The sequence below is a fragment of the Copadichromis virginalis genome, linkage group LG3 (assembly GCF_057382275.1).
Source record: "Copadichromis virginalis isolate Kocher_CV1m ecotype Utaka linkage group LG3, C_Virginalis_male_GT1.1, whole genome shotgun sequence".
Taxonomy (NCBI): Eukaryota; Metazoa; Chordata; class Actinopteri; order Cichliformes; family Cichlidae; genus Copadichromis; species Copadichromis virginalis.
In genome coordinates this window covers 12,008,129-12,025,917 of record NC_140620.1, presented here as the reverse complement: position 1 = coordinate 12,025,917, position 17,789 = coordinate 12,008,129, and the positions used below count along the sequence as shown (strand labels likewise).

Here is a 17,789-nt window from a genome sequence, read left to right as displayed (position 1 = left end):
ATAAAACAAAGGTTTTTATTGCGGAAACTGTGCTCCTGGGTGAATCACTGAAAAAGACAAATTTACAAAAATAAAAATTATAACCATTTAAATAGTCAAACTATATGGAGACTAGCCAGAGGTGGGAAGTTACAAGGTAACTTACAAACATAAAAGACAGTCCTGTGCTGTGTCTTGAAGGATACAAAAAAAACAACAACAGCAATAGAATAATATTAAACACAAAGTGAACTCGTCTTCCTTCATTAAATAGGTTCTTTTAGATGTTAAGGAGGAATTGACTTAACCAGGCTGGCGGAGAATGAAGACAACCGGACACCTGCGGCAGATGGGGAATCAGTGAACTTTTATTGAGACAGAGACAACCTCTCAACACAGCTCACATCAGGAGATTCCTAATATTTGCTGTGAGGATGGGTATATATTCTCTAAAACTTACAGGAGGGGGTTGTGAGGAAAGTGCTGCATTAGCAGAAAAACAACTCCATAAAAGGAAATCGGCCTTGGGTGTTCTAGTCTCTTCGCTTGCAGATATCTTGCACCTGCAGGATGAGGCGATCGCTTCTTATCGCTCTCAAGGCCAAAGTCGTGAGCACATTTTTATTACACAGTTGCACAGTAACTTTAAAGCTGAACAATATTTAAAGCTGAATAATGTTTGATCAGATTATATTTTCTTCAAATCCCCCTTTTGACCCATCTTAAATGGGTCAACACACAAAAATAAGTAACATTCAAAGGAACACAGAGACGTGTCGAAGCCTGGCTCGAAAAACTCCTCGGGTCTTATCATTTGTCTTTATCTGTCATTGCAGATGAGGAGAAAAGAGTCCAGGCACCACCCTGCCCAGGGGTCGGCTGCAAGCAGTCTCGGTTCCCGACGAAAGCAGTAACAGCTGTCCTGCACACAAGGATACAACGAGTCAGTGCAACCAGGGTAGTGACACAAAATTAACAGTTCCTGTAACTCAGCAACCAAAAAGCATAAGTAATGATAAAAATGTGGAGAGTACAGAGTATACTATAATAATGAGAGATATAAACGTGAAAATGTGAAAAAATAAATCAACCGTAAAATAAACCCAGAACGGTAACTGCTAAGGACATTCAAAAGTGAATATGGTAAAACGTGAGGAAGGGGTGTGGAAAAAAACAATTTATATCCAGTGGTGGGAGTACACATTCGCTCAGGCTTAAGTCCGGAGACCCTGAGAACATCGCTTAACCCTCACAACCCGACCAGACACAGTTCAACCAGATATATCCTTCAAGAGGAAGTGGGTGAGGGAAACAATTAATAACAAGCCTAATACAAAACACCACAGAGAAACAACCATTCTAGAAGCATTTAAACAAGAGAAAGACGATAATGTTCGTCACCCTCACGATCAGAGTTTTCATCATCCGTTGGCGAGGAGGTGGGAAGTTGACTAGCCAATAAAGGCATCTGCCGGGCGAGATCCTTATCCTCAGGAGTGAGAGCTGTAACAATCAGTCTCTGGATGAGGGATCGAATGCATGGAATACAACAGCAACCGCAGGTGACTAGGACAGCAACAAAAACTGAGATGGAAACTAGGATGGAAGCTACAAGGGCCTTATATTTGCCAAACATGTTAAGCCAAGAGTCCCACATGGCAGTATCAACGCCCGAGTGTTCCTTCATTTTAACAGTAAGAGCTGTGAGACCAGTAATAGCTTTAGTGAGGGAACCATCAGGAGCTGTGTTATTGGGGATATAGGTACAGCACTCCTGACCAAAAAGGCTGCAGACTCCGCCTCTTTCTGCGAGGAGAAAATCCGTTGCGACCCTGTTTTGGAAAGCCATTAGGGAAGTGGCAGATAACTGTGCATGCACAGCTTCAAAACCATCTCGAGTGTAATTAGCCAACAGTTGCACATTAAAGTGAATGTAGTTAATTCTGTCTACATTCGCATTTATTTCAACCATCCAAAGTATCGAGGCCCATCCTGCTTTAACCTGGTCTCGCAGTTTATATTCATCGGGGACCCCACGGGGTATACCTACAGCATCAATATAGGTTGGATTATGAGCTGAACCTGGGATTAGAGAACGTTTAGAGCGGCGTTCAGAGGAGGATGGGAGGCCAACTTCGTGTACTTCTATAGAGAGATCTACTGGAGTGACTAAAACAGGTAAAATAAGAGTTATGAGAGCGCAAAGACCTGACGCATCCCGAGGGAAACCATCATATAACTTGTTATTGCCACACCACCACCACAAATCAGCCCTAGCCGTAGGTCGGAAGTTTGGTTTCATAACCGTCATCTCAGTGCACCAAGAAGAGTTCAAGCTACCTAGTTTTACTGCATTGCCAGTCAGGTTAATACAAGTGAAATTGTTCACAGCTACATCTGAAGAAAAGAAAGGTGGTTTATTAGAGACCGAGCGTTGAGTTTTAGGAAAGTGGTTTTCCAGATATGAGCAATGACCTCGTTTTGTATTGTTCATAAGATGCAGGAGGCATGCACTATTGACTGGCGCCGGTACAACTCTTAAAGTGGGGCGGGCTCCCATACAAACTATGCAGTCGGAAGCCGTCTTGTCAGCAGCTTGTTCAGCTAGTAGTAACCAGTTGTTTGTTGCTCCAGAAATACCGGTTAGAATTTGGAAGAGGTCATCTTTAGACATTTTATTTGTGTCTACAATGCGTATTCGGCCGTTTCTCCCCCCGTTTGTATATGTCACCGGAGGGCCATTAAAGGTGGGGTTATCATCTTTAACTACAGAGCTTGGAGCTGCACCAACGCTAGGGCATATCTCCATTTGCCAATACAGGGCGGTGCGATCAGTCCAAGGGGCAAGTATAAATTGTTGACAGGAGGTCAAGGCCAGATCCTTTAGGGTAAAAATTAAGCCTGAAAGATCCGGTTTTTTTGCTATTCTGAGCATATTTTGGTTTCTCCAGTGCAAAGCCTGACCCCTAGAGTGCTTGGACCAATCGAGGTCCGTTTCTGACACTAAACTGGACCACTTCCACTGATGCCAACCTCCCAGGGTTATATACCACACTGAGGAGGAGAGATGTACTGCAAGGTTAAAAAGATCCCCCCCTTGGTCTTTGGTGACGGGAGTGACTGGGAAGCTAGCGAAATCTATTTCGACTACCCAACTTTTATTGTTGGGGACACAGAGAGTAATCATTCTAGTCGTACTTGGGGTGCAGGAGGTAACCGTGTGTCGTTTCTTTCTAAATGGATCGGGCGTGGGCAAAACTGGAGAGGAAGTGGTGGGCAAGACCCTAGGGGCTACATTTGTCAGATTGGGACTGTCAGAAGGGGGCGAAGCTTTTGAACTTGAAGGTGTCAGAAGTGTCGGGGGCCCTTCACAGATCAGGATTATGCCAATGGGAATGAGACCCAGGGCCAGGAAGCAAACAAAGACGCAACATCTTTGCCTGCCTGTCATTTCAGGGGGAAAGGGCCAAGACATGTTTACTTAGCTTGGATGTCTTCTAATAGAGGATGATGGGGCAGAGAAAGGTGGTCCAGTTCCCCCCACCTCGCCAAGGGCGTGTTCTAGGAGTTAAAGAGCAACAAAAAGTATCAGTGACACAACTTTAAATGAGCTTTCAGCGGTTAAAACTATTGCAATGTAAAATGTAAATCTTAAAAACTCAAGCCAATATAAAAGCAAAGTCATAAAAGATGTTAAAAATAGAAAAATAAAAATGTTTAGTTCAGTATGAAGAACACCCCCTTTTGTAACCAGCCGGCTTGTAGGTTGAGTTTTGGCTCCCTCAAGTGGTTGGTGATGCTGTTGCAGCTCCTTCTGACAGGTCCTTCTGCACCTCTCTCAAGGTTCTTCCTGGTTCGGTGGCAGCAGCGCACTGTGTGTAATGAAACCAGGTGTCACCTTTCCCTTCGAGCCTGACAGCGTGGGAGGTCCGCTCTGTTATGCGGTAAGGGCCTGTCCAGCGAGGCTCAGCCCACTTTCTCTTTGTGACTTTCAGGAGGACGTAGTCCATTCCAGGTGTAGCCGCCTCTTTCAGCTCTTGCTGGTTTCTTTCAGCGACCTGTGAGGAATACTGGGCAACAAAACTGCGGAGCATGTTATAATATGTCCTCGGATCGAGGTCTGAATCAGCTTCATCCGACATTAACAGGCGAGAGGAGGGGCCAGGAAAAGGCCTGCCATGCTCCAACTCAAATGGAGTGTAACCAGAGGTTTGATTTACTGAGCATCTTATGGACATTAATGCAAGAGGCAATGCCTTAACCCAATCTAATTTGGTCTGTGCACAGATTTTAGCCAATTTAGTTTTTAGAGTTTGATTCATCCTTTCCACTTTCCCCTGGGATTGGGGGTGGTAAACTGAGCCAAACTTATGTTTCAAACCTAATGCGGCTTCAACCCTCTGCAGATCGTGGTTCCTGAAATGTGAACCATTGTCCGACCTTATGACCTCGGGAAACCCATGCTGTGGTATATAATGATTAATCAGACACTTCACCACAGTTCTACTGTTTTCACTTGCTGTCGGCCAGGCTTCTGGCCAACCTGAAAATGCATCCACAGCCACCAGCAGGTACCTGTAACTACCTACTCTGTCCACCATGTCTGTGTAATCAATGATTATTTCTTTCCCTGGGCAAAGTGGGATGGGGAAGTACCCTGCTATTGGCTTGAAGGCGGGCTTGATTCCAAATTGGTTGCACTCCTTACAGGTTTTAACCATGTATTTTGTCATGTCTTTTAGATAAGGGTGCCACCAGGCGGCTAAGTTCCTCATCATTTGTGCAGGTCCCACATGCCCCACTCCATGTGCCTCTTCCATTGCTGTCTGTCTGACCCCTGGCGGTAGAATGGGCCTTCCATCTGGGCCACGCCAAACATCTGTGTTTGTGGCCCCTCTTGTTACCCATAATGATTTTTCCTGGGGGCTGGCTTTGTCCTGTAACTCTCTGATTGTGGCTAGGCCTAGTTGTATGGGTGGTCTTTCTGGAGGGGGTGTGGCTTCTGGGTCCATTACCATAATCAGGGAGGGTAAGTAACCAGCTGTCTGCTTAGCTACTAAGTCGGCCTGTTTGTTACCTAATGCCACTAAGTCCAATCCGGCACTGTGTCCTTTGCATTTTACCACTGCCACCTTAACAGGTAACAACAGTGCTTCCGCTAATTCCCTCATTTCTATCTCATGTTTAATAGGCTTTCCGCTGGCTGTCAAAAAACCAGCTCTTAGCCACTGCTTGAGCTCCACATGCACTGCTCCCACAGCATAAGCTGAATCACTGTATATATTCACTTTCTGTCCCTTTCCCATCCTTAAGGCTTCAATCACCGCTCTCAGTTCAGCTCTCTGTGCAGACTGTTGTCCTGTCAACTGCTCTGCTTTCACTGTTTTCCATCTCATGTCTGTCTGTTCCACTATTGCCCATGCAGCCTTCAACATTCCACTTTCAGTTCTGAAACAACATCCATCTGTGAACCAATCTTTTTCTGCATCCATTAGAGGTTCTGCCTGCAAATCTGGCCTGATTTTCTCCTGTACCTGCACAACCTCTTCACACATATGTGGTTCCCCTGATCCCATGTGATCAGCCATGTTTATGCCTTCATGTGAGTAGGTGATGTGTGGTGCTTCCAAAATGGTACTGAGGCGTCTCTGCCTGAGTGAAGTGAGTGTGAAGGCCTGTGAGGAGACGTAGGCCACCACACTGTGTGATGTCAAAATTTTTAGTGGGTGGTTCATCACTATGTGTGCTGTTTTCTGAATGATTTTTGCAAGTCCAGAAACGTGTTGTGTGCACGGTGGGTGGCGTTTTTCAGTGTTGTCAAGCATTACGCTTACATATGTCAACACTTTTCTCTCTCCCCCTTTTTTCTGGAACAGGATACCATTGATATGGGTTCCAGTTCCAGAAACATCAAGATGAAAAGGCAAAGCATAATCTGGCACAGCAAGGTCAGAGGCGACAGAAAGCTGTTGTTTTAACTTTATAAACGCCTGTTCTGTTTCTGTAGTCCATGAGAGGGGAGCAGAGAGGTTTCTCATGCCTTGTTCATTTACCAAAGCGCGCAAAGGGGAAGTAAGGCCAACATAGTCTGGGACATAGGTCCTGCTGTAACCAGTCAGGCCCAAAAATGACAACATGTCTTTTACAGTTAGAGGTTTTGGATGGTGCAAAATGGAGTTCCTGTGTTCTGGGGACAAGGAAATACCGGACTGTGAGACCATGCGGCCTAGAAAAGAAACCTGTTTTCTTGCAATCTGTAGTTTGTTTTTGCTCACTTTAAAACCTGTGTTGGCCAGGTGGTGAAGTACCACTCTGGTGGCCTCCAAACAGATGTCAGCCGTGGGGGCAGACAGCAAAAGGTCATCCACATATTGTATTAACATACAGTCAGATGGTAGTGGGCTGGTTTGTAAAAGTTCTTTCAAACACTGATTAAACAGTCCTGGGGAGAGGGCAAATCCCTGTGGTAAGCGAGTGTAACGCCATTGTCGGCCTCTAAATGTAAATGAGAAAATGTCACGCAGTGACTCACGAAGTGGGAGGCAGAAAAAGGCATTAGCCAAGTCAATGCAGGTGAACCAGGCATGAGATGGTGGGAGGTTGGTCAAGGCAACATAAGGATTAGGCACAGGCAAAGTAGGAGTGCCAAGTAAGGCATTAATCCTTCTCAAATCATGTGCCATTCTGAACTTCCCCGTGCCTTTTTTCTCAACGGGTAGGATGGGCGTGTTCCACTTAGAGCAGGAGGGCTCCAAGACACCGGCAGTGACCAAACCAGAAATTGTTTCTGCAATCCCAGCCTCAGCCTCCGGTCTGTGTGGGTACTGAGGCTGCCACAAAGGGGTAGCAGATGACAGTTGAAAAGAGACTGGCTCCACATCAACTAAACCTACATCTGTGGGTCCAAGGGACCACAAACAATCTGGAAGAGAGTCGAGTAAAGGCGCAGCATCACAGTGGTCTGTGTGTTCTCTTCCATGTGACCCGCTGACCACTCCATGTTGCAGTGTTGAGGAATTAAAGCAATCATTTAAAATTTGGTATGTCTTGGTAGATGGAGAAAACAAAACCTGTGGGAGTTTTGTAGGTGTCCAGTCAGTGGCCGCAAGGGAACGTTTAACCATTCCACCCAGCTCCTTAGCCTGGTGTCCAGGATGTAAGGCCAGTGACACATGGGGAGCTGCCTCATCAGACATCATGTACCACTGTAATTGATCTGTTGTAAAAGTAACCGCTGCTGCCACTCCCTCCGGTGCCGCAAAAATGCACGACATGTTCAGAGACCAAGCCCGCCCCTCACACTGCTCTTGGAACATGTGCTGGTACCAGGTGGTGTCATGCCTGTCATAAAACAGTGTAACATGAGGTGGGTCAGGGGGAGGGACATAAGGATGTAGGAGTGAGAGCCACGGCCGCCATTGCTGAAAAGCAGTCCAAACTCCTGGTTCAGCAGGTGTTTCAACTTCCAATAATGCCCAGTAGATGTCAGCAGAGTCCGCCAAACAGGAGGAGGGTTGCAGCAGAAACTGACCACCTCCCTCTGGCCCATCAGAGCAGGGAAGTACAACCCCAGTAGGGAGAGTCACAGTTAGGCCTTGTGAAGAGCAGAGTATTGTGGCTCCTAATTTAATCAACAAGTCTCTTCCCAGTAAATTCACAGGCGCCTGTTTTGAACAAACATAGCTGTGTAACAAGGTCTGATCTCCAACCGTTGTGGGGAGGGGCACGGTGTAAGGCAGAGTTTTAGGTTCCCCAGATATGCCCACCACTGTAATCACTCTGTCAGTAAGTCTTTCACGAGCAACATCCTTAATGGTGGAGTACGTAGCTCCAGTGTCCACTAAAAAGCTGCTTCTTCTTCTATCTACAGTTATGGACAGCATAGGGTCCGCCGTTGTCCCTTCACCGTCCTGGGCAGTCTGTGGGGTGTCCTATAGCTGGGGACCACCCTCGTAGTACTCCCACCCCATCACAGGCATCTGTGGGGCCGGGGGCACTTCAACTAAAGCACCACGAGGTCCACCTCTGTGGCCAGGATGCTGATAGGGCCCACCACGGGCTCCCCTGCCTCTTCCAGCAGCCGGGTTCAAAGGGCACGCTTTAGCCCAGTGTCCAGGTTGTCCACACCGGAAACAAACATACATCTGGCCTCCCCTACCACCTCCCATCTGACCCCTTCCCCTGAAACCACCTCTGTTTCCTCCAAATGGGGAACCTCTCTGCCCATAAGGGGCCGGGGAGTGATAAGCACCATACTGGGGGGGCTGTGGATCAGTTGGCCATGGGTTCGGATACAAATCAGGGGCAACTGGACCAGGAGGGGGAGCCGCAGCGGCCACAAGCTGCTTTTTAGGCTTGTCACCTTTTCCACCCAGGTCGTTTTTAGCTTTCTGCAGCTGAACCTTCAACAGTTGCAACTGTAAATCTTCGACGCTCTCCGCTTTATCATCAGACTTAATCTGCACTTTGTTAAGATTAAAAATCAAATGTTTCTTCCAGATTGCAAAGTCACAGTCCTGCAAATCAGGATTATCCTCCATTTTCTGGCTTACTGACTCCGGAATGCCCCTCAGCACCGCCCTTCTAAACCACATGCTCTGTGAACAAGTCCTACTGGGGTGATGACCTGTATGGTTCACCCAGTCTTCAACAGCCTGATTTAGATAATTGGTGGGATTTTGCTTTCCCTCCCATTTAAATTTCTGTAAGGTGCCTTGATTTTTGGGTGGGAATTGTTTGCGCAGGGCCGGTCCAATAAACCTCAAGGCCTGCATTAGTGGCACCTCGTTCTCATGCATGGTAGTACCCGCATTTTGTTCCAGGTCCGCTGCCTGAGATCGGGATGTGCACCTAGTTATAATAGCTCTAAAATCTCCCAGTGCGAGGTCCTGTCCAGCTGTGTATTTATCCAAACCAGCCAACCAGGCATTCCCTCCCTCCGTTATGTCAGGGAGTTTGTCCACTAGGGCCTGGACATCTCCGAATGAATAAGGTTGATACACTGGTCTACGTTGCGCTTTAGTCTGGACCAGGGGAAACATGCCTGGAGGCTGAGGCACAGGGCCCTTAGATCTAGTCTGATATCCTAAACTGGGAGGGGTAGAGGGGGGTGTATAGTTAAGGTCACTGAGTTCATCATCAGTATCCTCAGCTTCTTCCCCGCCTGGTGGGGTAGCAGTGTCAGCAAAAACGTGGGCTAAACTCATCTGTGTTTCCGGATCCTGACGGCCCACCAAAGACATGGTAACTGTGACATTTGGTGAAGTGCCAGGCTCAGTTTTTGCAGTAGCGGTCAGATCTCCCTTAACAGCGACAGGAGTGCTGGCAAAGGGGTTGGACCGGGAAAGAGGGGCTGACGCAACACGATTATTCACCTGAACCACTGACCTATGTTCATTTAAGCAGCTGCGTAATGCTGCTTCTTGATCAGTTAATTGTTGTTCAGTGGGTTCCTGTCTGTTCATTCGAACCGCAAATGGTGCGCTCGCAAATGGGTCAGTTAGGCCCTCAGATCCGGTTCCAAAACAATGGGACATAGAAGAGGGGGCTCTACTACTAGCTGAGGATGTCGCCGACAGAGAGGAGCTTCCTGGGCAAAAATGCTTGGTATCTATGGGAGTTGGAGCTACGGGCGGTTCTTCTCCAATAGTCATTATTCCACCAGAGATATTAAGTACCGGATATATGCCTGCTGAGGGAGGAGTTGAGGCAGAATAGGGAGGTGGCTGAGACCTATTTTTCTTCATGTGTGGTTTTGCAGTTTCCCATAAACACACCCAGTGATTAAATTTAGCTTTGCGGCCTGCGTGCTTATCTGCTTCCTTTCTGTGTCTCACCCTGCTCATCACACCTGCACCTGCTGCTGCTGAGTTGGCTTCTTCCTCTTTCTCTTTTGCCTGCATAGCCTTATTCTGCCAAATTATTCCCCAGTTACCACTACTCCCCTCGTCCTTTCCCTTTTCTTTCATTAACCTTTCAGCTGTTTTCCTCAATGACTCTTTCTGCTTTTTTGCTTCTTTAGGCTGGTGTGTGGAGTTGATGACTGTCTCAACACATGTTAATTGTTCTCCCAATGTGCTAAGAATAACACCGGGACCCCAACCATCATCATTAGTTTCTCGATCTAATTCTCCATCCATTTTACTGTCAATGGAGGAGTGTTCTTTTATTGATTTTTAAAGGAGAATTTGGGCCAGCTGGGTTTCTGCCTCTGTTAGGCACTAACAGCTGGGGCGCTGCTTTAAAGGTGAGTCAGCACTGAAATATCCCTTCAGGTGTTACCAAGCTTCTACCAAACCGGAGTCTGGCGGGTAACCTTGCCTAGAGCTTCCTGATAGGGGTGCTAGTTGGTTGTCACCTTGTTCACACGTCTCATTCACACTTCATACATTACCTGCAGTCACTCATTACCCTCCTTATGTATGTAATAAATGTGTAAAAAAAATTCTATGTGTGGTGTATTATTTTAACCAAAAGAGGAACCTAGTTCCTTTAATTGTGTAATCTGTGAACAACGGAGAACCAAACTGTCCTGCCCAGTGTTCCACAGCAAGCATTCAGCGTGTATTTATGTGTGTCCAATATCAAACAGAACATCAAAACATTTAAAACACTAAAATCATCGGGGTTTTAAGAAGAGATCCGTTTTCTCCTATTGATCAAAGGGACCCCTCCTTTGGACTCCAACCAGTACTTCTCCTTTTTAAGTTTTAGAGGATCTTTTCTAATAAAGTCCTCTGGGCCTTCCTAACCCTTCTGTAGTTTAGAGAATATTACTAAAAAATATTCTCAAGGCCTTTAACCTTTTAATTTGTTTAGAAAGGCGTTACTAATACACCCTTTCAAGGTCCCAGACCTGCACTGAGGTATATATCCGACACCGGAGAGCAACCCGTCGGCTGCAACCGTGGTCAGACCTCAGTTCACTCTTATCTTTATTCACTTATTCACTTATTTCTTATTCACTTATCTCTTATTCACTTGTCTGATTCTCAACAAGCCTTAAGTAAGCCAGACAATTTTGGTTATGAATTACTAGGAGTTTGGACACTAAGTATTTTTATAATGTTCAATATAGCAGAAATAAAAGGTCTGCTTACCTTGTTTTTGTGTGCACACAGCTTTTGTCCAAACTCCGTTCACTCAGACCACGGCCGATGTCCTCCCATCCGTTCCAGTTGACCTGGAGCGGATCCTGTTTCGTGACGCCAATTGAAGGATACAAAAAAAACAACAACAGCAATAGAATAATATTAAACACAAAGTGAACTCGTCTTCCTTCATTAAATAGGTTCTTTTAGATGTTAAGGAGGAATTGACTTAACCAGGCTGGCGGAGAATGAAGACAACCGGACACCTGCGGCAGATGGGGAATCAGTGAACTTTTATTGAGACAGAGACAACCTCTCAACACAGCTCACATCAGGAGATTCCTAATATTTGCTGTGAGGATGGGTATATATTCTCTAAAACTTACAGGAGGGGGTTGTGAGGAAAGTGCTGCATTAGCAGAAAAACAACTCCATAAAAGGAAATCGGCCTTGGGTGTTCTAGTCTCTTCGCTTGCAGATATCTTGCACCTGCAGGATGAGGCGATCGCTTCTTATCGCTCTCAAGGCCAAAGTCGTGAGCACATTTTTATTACACAGTTGCACAGTAACTTTAAAGCTGAACAATATTTAAAGCTGAATAATGTTTGATCAGATTATATTTTCTTCAGTCTATCACCAGGGCTTACCCCACACTGTCATCCTCCTGTACCAGGAGGAAATTATGATAAAGTAGATTCTACTTCTTGTAAATGTAACTCAATGTTTCTTGGTGGAGTCTGTGAGAGTGACATTGTAGAAGTGGTGAGTAAATTCAAGAGTAAAAAATCCATGGATTGTGACGACCTTGACATGTCACTAATTCAGCCGTTAACATATATTCGTAACAAATCATTTCAAACTGGAATTTTTCCAGATAAAATGAAAATTGCCAAAGTGATCCCACTATATAAAACTGGTGATAAACAGATTGTGTCAAACTATAGACCGGTATCTTTACTGCCTCAGTTTTCAAAGATTCTTGAAAAACTATTTGCAAACAAACTAGATTCTTTTATTGATAAATCTGATTTATTGAATGATCATCAGTATGGGTTCAGAAGAAATCGCTCAGCATCTCTAGCTGTGATGGAATTTATTGAAAATATTGCAACAGCTGTGGATGAAAAACAGTTTGGAATAGGTGTGTTTATTGATTTACGTAAAGCCTTTGATACGATAGATCATTCTTTACTTTTACAGAAGTGTGAAAGGTATGGCTTAAAAGGTGTTGTACAATTTTGGTTAAATAGTTACTTGAATAATAGGTTCCAATATGTGAGTATTAATAACATGAAATCTAAACTTAGAAAAGTAACTTGTGGAGTTCCGCAAGGATCTGTTTTGGGACCTAAGTTATTTTTACTTTATATAAATGATATTTGTACAGCCAGTGATACTTTAAAATATGTGATGTTTGCTGATGATACAAACTTATTTGGCTCTGGAAAAGACATAAAGAAATTACTGAAAACAGTGGAAACAGAACTCATGAAGTTAAATAGATGGTTTGTATTTAATAAACTATCATTGAATGAAAGTAAAACAAAATTTATGTTATTTGGAGGTAGTAAAAGTAATATTAAAGCAAAATTGAATTTAAATAATGTTGAAATTGAAAGAGTATATGAGACAAAAATTTTAGGAGTAATTATTGATGATAAACTTTGTTGGAAGCCCCACATAGAACATGTGAAACAAAAATTATCCAAGTCTATTTCTATTCTTTATAAAACAAAAGATTTTTTGAATAAGAACTGCCTTTATTTATTGTATACTTCCCTTTGTTTGCCTTATATGACCTACTGTGCAGAAATTTGGGGGAACACATACAAAACATATTTGGATTCAATATTTAAATTGCAAAAAAGAGCTATTAGAATAATAAATAAAGTTGGATATAGGGAGTCCACCAACCAGTTTTTTGTAGGATCATCTATGTTAAAATTCATGGACATTATATAGTCTAAAACTTTAGAAATGATATATCGTGTGATGAAAAAGAATGTTCCAATTTGTATTTTAAGTATGTTTCAACTAAGAGATGGAAAATGTGATTTAAGGGGGTCTTATAAGTTTGAAATGCCTAAAATGAGAACCAATGTTAAGTATAGATGTGTGTCAGTTTTGGGAGTGAAATTATGGAATGGACTTAATGATGAACTGAAGATGTGTTTTTCTTTGTCATTCTTCAGGAAGATTTTAAAAATTAGTATTATAAAAGGTTATAGAAATTTGGTTTGTTAAAATTTTTTTGTGTTGATTTAATTTCTTGATTTATCATTGATTTCTTTTCAAACTGTTATACAACTTATTTATCAATGCTATTTATTTTCTTGGTTAAGGATTTGATTATTTCTATGGGGGTAAGGGATAGGATAAGTATAAGCCATAAGGCTTCAGCCTATTCCTTTTTTGGTTTCTGTTTGAGTACTTTTATGTAAAATTATAATCTGTTGTTGTTGTTGACTGAAATAAAAATTTCAATTCAATTCAATTCAAATCGCTTGCTCATATGGGGTCATGTGATTGTTGGGTTTTTGTCTGTGTATTATTGTAGGGTCTACTTTACAATATAAAGCACACTGACAACAGAAAATAGAGCATTGTTTTTAATTCTCTCCTCTGCTTTGTGTTCAAGCTGAGGACATTAATTAGAATTAAAATTAATATTAGACTAATATTATTTTATTATTATTTTATTATAGCACAAGGCAAAAACTGGTAGAAATGTCCTCCAAACTGTACATTAGGAGTACATGTCAGAGTCTAAACATTTTCTTTACTTTTACTAGAGTAAAGTAGTTCAATCACCGCTCCAACTTTTACCAGATTATTTTTAAACATACGTATCTGTATTTGTACTTAGCTGCAGAATAACTATATGACTGTTTTGGCATCTCTGTGGCTAACATATAATAATTAATGTGAATGTATTGTTCTTTTAATCTTTATTATTATTATTATTTTTAAATTTTATTATCTATTCCGTACGTTTTTTGGATTTCTACTACTTCAAAATCGTTCAACTTAGAAAAACCATTCAAACACCGTTAGATTCCTCTTCTTTTAGACATGTGTGCTTCTATTTTCCCCTTTTTTACATTTATATTTTTAAATTTATTCAACTTTATTCAAAAAAATTATAATGTATTTCAATGGGGAGATCCTTCAAATTCTCCTTCAACTCATTCCTCTTTCAACTCTAACTACTTCCACATATGTTGACCTAGAGCCACCATTCAAACTTTAAAACGAAGTAAGTAAGTAAGTAAGTAAGTAAGTAAGTAAAGTTTATTTATTAAGCAATTTTCACAGACAGACAGTCACAAAGCGCTGTACACAAATATTAAAATAAACAATAAAATCAATAGACATTATACACAATGTAAAAGATCAAATGTAAATAATGTAGAAAATATAAAATATGTAGATCAACAAAAGGCTTGTTTGAACAGAAAAGTTTTTAACTGTTTTTTAAAAGAATCCACAGAGTCAAGCAAACGTAATTGTAGTGGTAAACTGTTCCACAGCCTTGGTGCAACAGACTGAAAGGCTCTCTCCCCTTTTGTCTTCAGTCGTGTACGGGGAACAACTCAGAGACTCTGAGTCTGTGAGCGGAGATGATGAGCAGCAGTGTATTTTATAAGAAGCTTGGATAAATAATCTGGGGCCATTTAGTGCTCCGTATGTTAAAACAAGAATTTTAAAGCGAATTCTAAACTCTATCGGGAGCCAATGTAAAGAATATAAGATTTGTTTGTTTTTCTTTCTTTCTTCCCCTCTTTCTCACCGTCTCTTCTCCCCGACAACTTATCTTGTCATCTGCTGACTGAAGCTGACGTTCAAAGAGGATTTTCTTTGTTCTTCACACATATTTCCCTGTCAAATTAGGACACCTGAAGGGAGTGAACTTTCTGCAGAATTTGGGTGTCCCTATTTAAAACACAAATACAACTTTACTTTCTGACAACGGGATGAGACACCTTTCCTGGCCTGAAGACAGTGGATCTTATTTTATCTTTTGAATGTCACTTCTGTCCTTTCTTAAGAAATGTACAATGTAATAGATATATTGACCAACAATGGTCATGTGACCCTACCAATGATTCCCTGAAACAAAAATGATAGGCCTCGGGGCTTAAAGAAACATGTGAAGGTGACCAAAAGGTGACTCTGCCTCAACAAAATGCAAATCGTTAGGAAAATCAAGTTATTTCCATTTGTTTCCTATTAAATTAAGCTTGTACAAGTTCTAGGAACAGACAACATAGGTGCTGGTAGCAAGCTGTTAGTGGCTTAACAAAATGTCATTTTTAAAGTGGAGAGACTGATTGCACCGTGTTAGCATTGTCAGTAAACTGGATACAGTTACATTATCAGACTATGGCAATGGCTACACCATAACCCCTGTAGATCCCTGTAATCCATTAACTATCAGATGATGTCTGTCACATATGATGTGTATGATTCTCCTTTTTGCAACTTTCAACATAGGGAGCCAGACACTGTTTATCCACTAGCAAACTTAGACCTGTTTTTGGAAATAGAACATCTAAAAATAACTATTATAATAGTACTAATAATAATGTATTTTAGTAGTATGATGTTACAGTGGCATGCACAAACACTGAGTGTTTCAACAGTGTGACTTGTTATTGAAGTTATATTATGTAAAATGTTCACTGCTATCTCAGTACACTCTAAAAACTTGTCACAGTCCTGAGTCTGTGGACTCAGTGTTTTTCTGTTTGTATTAGTTAGCTTTGATTTCATGATGTGTTTTGATTCTCTTGGGTTTGATTTCTGTCGCTAGTATTCCTAACTCCCTAGGTCCTGGGCATTTCTTGTGTTCTCCTTCTTGGGTCGTGGTTCTGTGTTCTGTTAGTATACAGTCGTCTCTGTCAGTGTGTCTCTTGTTCTGTCACCGTATCCCCTAGTTTAGTCCACGTCTGTTCAGTTTCCTGTTTTACTTTGAAAGTCTGTGTACTATGTCAATGTGTTGAGTTTTGCCTCGTCATATCTGATGAGTCCCAGCTGTGCTCTCCTCCTGTTTCACATTCCCTAATCACCTCAGTATGTATTTAAGCCTTGTGTTTTTCACTGCAAGTTGTCGCCTCCTCCACGTTTGTTGTGTGTGTGTGTGTGTGTGTGTGTGTGTGTGTGTGTGTGTGTGTGTGTGTGTGTGTGTGTGTGTGTGTGTGTGTGTGTGTGTGTATCCATTGTCGTCTACCTTCAGCATCTCCTGTCTAGTTAGTTTAAGTTGTTGTTTATGTATCGCCCAAGGGTGACTCTCCAGCAAATAAAGCTGTCGTTTAAGTTAATGTTTTGTCTCCGAGTCCTGCACGTGGGTCCAGCCACTGACAGCCACACAACTCATCGTGACAAAACTACTGTTTAAGCTCAACAAAAAAAATTAACGGAACAGTTCCCATTACTCTTTTTGAGATACGATAACTTCTGTTGAAATTATATTGAACCAACAAACTATATTGATTTAGGGGAATTAACCTTTCCTCCATAATCAAAGGTGATTTTAATTACCACTTACTTAATAATTGGTAGCTTAAAACTTGTTTTTAAGTTATTTACTCGTAAAAATTATGCTCCTCCAATTACTTTTCCACATTATTTACAATGATTTTTAAGTGTTATGGAATTAATTACTACAATTACAAAAACATTTTTTAAGTTAATCATTTAAAATATTAAGTTGCTGATTTTCTTCATTATTATCATAATTTTAGCTTTCTCTTATTTTTGTTATTGTAACAGATTTAAGAGATAAATTCATTCAACATTTTTTTTTTTTTAGAAAGTTTTTATTTTATTTTTTAACTGTTGGCATTTCAACACTTTATGTTTACATAGTGAAAAATAACCAGAAATTTAGATTGCAAGATCAAGCATCTTTCTTTTACACAGTGCACCTTTAAGATTAATGTTACATATACAGGATTCAAAACAGTTAACAATTTTTGAAACAGAGTCAACATCTTTAACATAATGCTGGTTCATTCATCAGCAAATCTCTCTGAGGATTAAATACAGGATAGGTCTTAAGGAAAGTTGTAAAGGTAGTACAACAACTGTCAAGACACAGTTTGTTGAATATAATATCAAAAACAACTGGATAGAAAAAAACTTCCAAATACAAAGCAACACAATCTGAATAAAATCTCTTAGTTTTCTAAAACAAGTGACATCTTTAGAAAATACTGTTCTTGGGACTTATTACTTTTGGACTGGCTCTCAGTCATCAAGGTCAAGGGACAGCTTCTGAAAACTTCAAAAGTATATTTTAGATCCATGCAATAGCTCAGATTGAGAGCATATATTATGCCCATGAGTAACACACAGCACCTTTGGAAATCCTGGCACTACAGGATTTTTGTTCCCTCCCACAATGGTTGCAGTCTTATGGTTATATCCAGGGGTGTACCGGACACTGATGATGAGCATTTTCATCACCTGCCTTCCAAGTATGGCCTTAAATTCTTCGGTGTCCTTGTAAAGCAAATTTTAAAAAGTAGGTTAGTGTATTATAGATTAGAATTTTATACTTACTGAATCTTAATGAATTCAGATGATCAGTGGAGCGCATGCGCGCGCGCACACACGCACACGCACACACGATGCTGAATTACTTACACCAAACTCCATGAAAAGGTCCTCTTCCTTCTCTCCAAGATAGGGCAGCGGATGGCTACTTCTCAGAGTATT

General features: G+C 41.8%; 2 protein-coding genes and 1 long non-coding RNA gene across 3 annotated transcripts; all 3 read right to left on the bottom strand.

The window, feature by feature from the left end:
- Window positions 1–242: 242 nt before the first annotated feature.
- Window positions 243–11,695, bottom strand: LOC146712796 (uncharacterized). The gene is made up of 3 exons (XR_014917257.1): window positions 11,304–11,695; window positions 11,079–11,173; window positions 243–901 (listed from the first exon to the last, which is right to left on the bottom strand). It is a non-coding gene; the product is annotated as an uncharacterized LOC146712796 (long non-coding RNA).
- On the bottom strand, window positions 901–2,788 carry LOC146712798 (uncharacterized). The gene has a single exon (XM_085452597.1). It carries the CDS (start codon window positions 2,786–2,788, stop codon window positions 1,349–1,351), a length of 1,440 nt encoding a protein of 479 aa, XP_085308723.1. The 3' UTR covers window positions 901–1,348.
- On the bottom strand, window positions 7,911–10,163 carry LOC146712797 (uncharacterized). Its single transcript, XM_085443858.1, has one exon. The coding sequence runs from the start codon at window positions 10,116–10,118 to the stop codon at window positions 7,911–7,913; it is 2,208 nt and encodes a 735-aa protein (XP_085299984.1). The 5' UTR covers window positions 10,119–10,163.
- Window positions 11,696–17,789: the final 6,094 nt, after the last annotated feature.

What these genes read in the sequence shown, in the direction of transcription:
- LOC146712798 (XM_085452597.1), bottom strand. Translation starts at nt 2,788, where the DNA reads ATGGAGATATGCCCTAGCGTTGGTGCAGCTCCAAGCTCTGTAGTTAAA.
- LOC146712797 (XM_085443858.1), bottom strand. Translation starts at nt 10,118, where the DNA reads ATGGATGGAGAATTAGATCGAGAAACTAATGATGATGGTTGGGGTCCC.